We start from the raw sequence: 2,892 nt of genomic DNA on the forward strand, positions 1-2,892 counted from the left end.
TTTTTATTATTTATTTTAGTCCGTGCTTTTCGGCTTTGGACGACTTCCAGATTACATCTCTTACATTGTCTTTACTTATATTTAACGCTTTTGCTTCCTTGCTGCTCTCCCTCTCTGTCCTCCTGTAATCTCGCATTCCTCTACTACGTGCTTCAGGTCCTCCTCTCCTTTTTTGCATAATCTGCATGCTCTTTCTCCCTCCTCTTTCCAGTGTTCTCTTGCCCTGGTTTCGTTGCCACATCTAAATCTCCCTACTATGCTTCTGTCCCCCCATTTCATCTTTCCTTCTAGGTACTTTGGTAGTCCTTCTTTCGCTATGTTTCTGTAGTGTCTGTTGTATTTAGATTCCCTTATTCTTTTCTCCCTCTTCTCTGTTTCTCTTTTCCTTCTTTCTTCTATGATCTGGTTCGCTGTCATCCTTTCTTGTCTATCTCCTGCTTCTCCTTGAGCCCTTCCTTCTCTCGCCTCCTCTAACCTCATCTTTTCCTTGCTCTTTTCCCTTTTTGGCCCTTTCCTCATTTCCTTTCTCTCTCCTTTATACATTCTTTCACTAATTCCTTCTTCGATTCCAAGGCCTTCTCCTCGTACCTTACTGTTCTTTTCAGTGCCTTTTCTCTAATTTCCTCTATCTTGCATTCCTCTCTCAGGATGTAGTTTGGCGTTGTTGTGTCTAAGCCTAGCAACCATCTCACGTATCTCCTTTTTACCCTGTCCAGTCTCTCCTCTATATTCCATCCCCACAGCTCCGTTCCATACAGCGCTACACTCTCTACCAGTGCTTCAAACATCCTCATTCTCCTCTTGTAGTCCCTTTTAAATATCCTTTCTCTTACGCTCCATGTCTTCTTCATCGCAATTGCTGCCCTCCTTTTTCTGTCTTGGATATGCTTCTCGTCGCTCCCGTTTTTTTGCAGTATGTACCCTAGATACCTAATCTCATCCACTTCTTCTAGTTCTTGTTCCCCCCATCTCCATTTCCTTTGCCTCCTCTTGTTCCTCCTCTTTTCAAACACTATTACTTTTGTCTTTTCGGTGCTCAGTTCCAGTTTCACTTCCTCTAGGAATGTCTTAAATCTCTTCATCATTTCCTTTAACTCCTCTTCTCTGTCCGCTATCAATACAATGTCATCTGCGTATGATAATGACCATACCCTCCTGTCTCCTACCACTATGCCTCCTACTTGCCCTTTCCTCATTTCCTTATTTCTTCCAGCCCTGCCACATAGATGTTAAATAACGCCGGGCTCAGCGGGCACCCTTGTCCCACTCCCCTCACCGTCCAAAACTCTTCTGTGTTGTTGTTCCTGATCCTCACTACGTTCTTTGTCTCCTCGTATATCTCCTCTATCCTTCTGGTTAACTTCTCGTTCACCCCCATTCTCCTCATTATCTCTCCCAGTTTCTTCCTGTTAACCCTATCGAACGCTGACTTTAGATCCACGAAGCATGCATATAGCTTCCCTCTTTCCCCGCTCAATTGTTTATCTATTATATGGTTCAGTACGTACACTACGTCTATCACTTCTCTTCCTTTCCTAAATCCGAATTGGCTCTCTACCACCTTGTCCTCGATTTCCACCTTCAGCCGCTCGTCTAGAATTCCTGCATAGATCTTGTATGCCGTGTCCATTAGCGTGACCCCTCTGTAGCTCTTCACCGCCCCTTTGTTCCTCCTCTTGTAAATCGGACATATCACACATTTTCTCCAGCCTTCGGATATCCCCTTTCCATTCCAAATTTTTCCTAACATCTCCCATAACGCCTCCCCCACTTCCTTCGGCGCATACTTCCATACCTCGTTTTCCAAGCCATCTTCCCTCGTTGCTTTTTTCTCTTTCAATTTTCTTATTTGGAGTATTACCTCTTCCTTCTCTATGTTGTCTTCTCTCTCCTCTTTTGATTCCTCCTCCTCTCTCCACCCTTCTGTTCTTTTGTCCTCTTTGTTTTCTGTCCCCTCTAACGCTTCCATAAAATGATTTTTCCACTCCTCTTCCCTTATCGCCTCGTCTACAACCTCTCTTCTTCTCCTATATTTGTTTATGTATTTCCATGCTTCTTGCTCTGTTTTGATCTTTTTGAGTTTCTCCATCTCTTCCTCTTCCTGCTTCTCCTTTCTTTGTTCACACCACTGTTTGAATTCCTTCTTCTCCTCTATGAATTCTTCTCTGCTGCATTTTCCTTTCCTAAATTTTGTCATTTTCCTTCTTATCTCCCTTTTCCTTTCTTTCCACTCCTTGTCGTACCATACCTTTTCTCCTATGCTCCATTTCCTTATCCTTACTCTTTTCTTTGGTATTGCCTCGTTTATCTTCTTCTTAATTTCTGCCCACATTTCCTCTACTGTTCTTCCCCTGCTTGCCCAGTCTTTGCACTCCTCTAAATATCTTCCAGCACTTTCTTTTGTCCATTCCCTTCTCTCCCTCTCTTCTCCTTTTCTTTCCTCATCTCTTTGTACCTCTGGTCCCTCTGTTTCTATTTCCAACGGCATGTGGTCTGACTCCACTCTTTTTCCTACCTTCATGTCTGTTATTTCCTCTATCGCTTCCTGGTTGCCAATCGCGTAGTCTATTACTGATTTTCCCCTCTCTCCCACATAGGTTCACTCGTCTCCTTCTTTGTCTCGACCGTTAATTATCGTCCAGCCTCTTTCATCCAGCAACCTTAGCAGCATTCTTCCTTCCGTATTTATTGTCTTGTCTTTTGATCTCCTGCTCTTTTCTTGTCCTAGTTCCTCGTTTATCAGCCCTCCCTCTTCTCCCGTTCTTGCATTCCAATCTCCTCCTATGATCGTCACTTCCTCTTTCCTTCCCTCTACTCCTTCCTCCATTTCTTTCCATGTCCTTTTCGTGCCCTGATTATACACCACCACTATTCTATATGTCTTTTCCTTGT

The 2,892-nt window shown here is 43.6% G+C and overlaps 1 protein-coding gene across 1 annotated transcript; it reads right to left on the bottom strand.

Moving 5' to 3' along the window:
* Nucleotides 1-1,192: 1,192 nt before the first annotated feature.
* Nucleotides 1,193-2,521, bottom strand: LOC126875570 (golgin subfamily A member 6-like protein 6). Its single transcript, XM_050638522.1, has one exon. The coding sequence runs from the start codon at nt 2,519-2,521 to the stop codon at nt 1,193-1,195; it is 1,329 nt and encodes a 442-aa protein (XP_050494479.1).
* Between the last annotated feature and the right edge of the window lie 371 nt (nt 2,522-2,892).

This window comes from Bombus huntii, chromosome 18, assembly GCF_024542735.1.
Source record: "Bombus huntii isolate Logan2020A chromosome 18, iyBomHunt1.1, whole genome shotgun sequence".
In the NCBI taxonomy this organism is placed as follows: Eukaryota; Metazoa; Arthropoda; class Insecta; order Hymenoptera; family Apidae; genus Bombus; species Bombus huntii.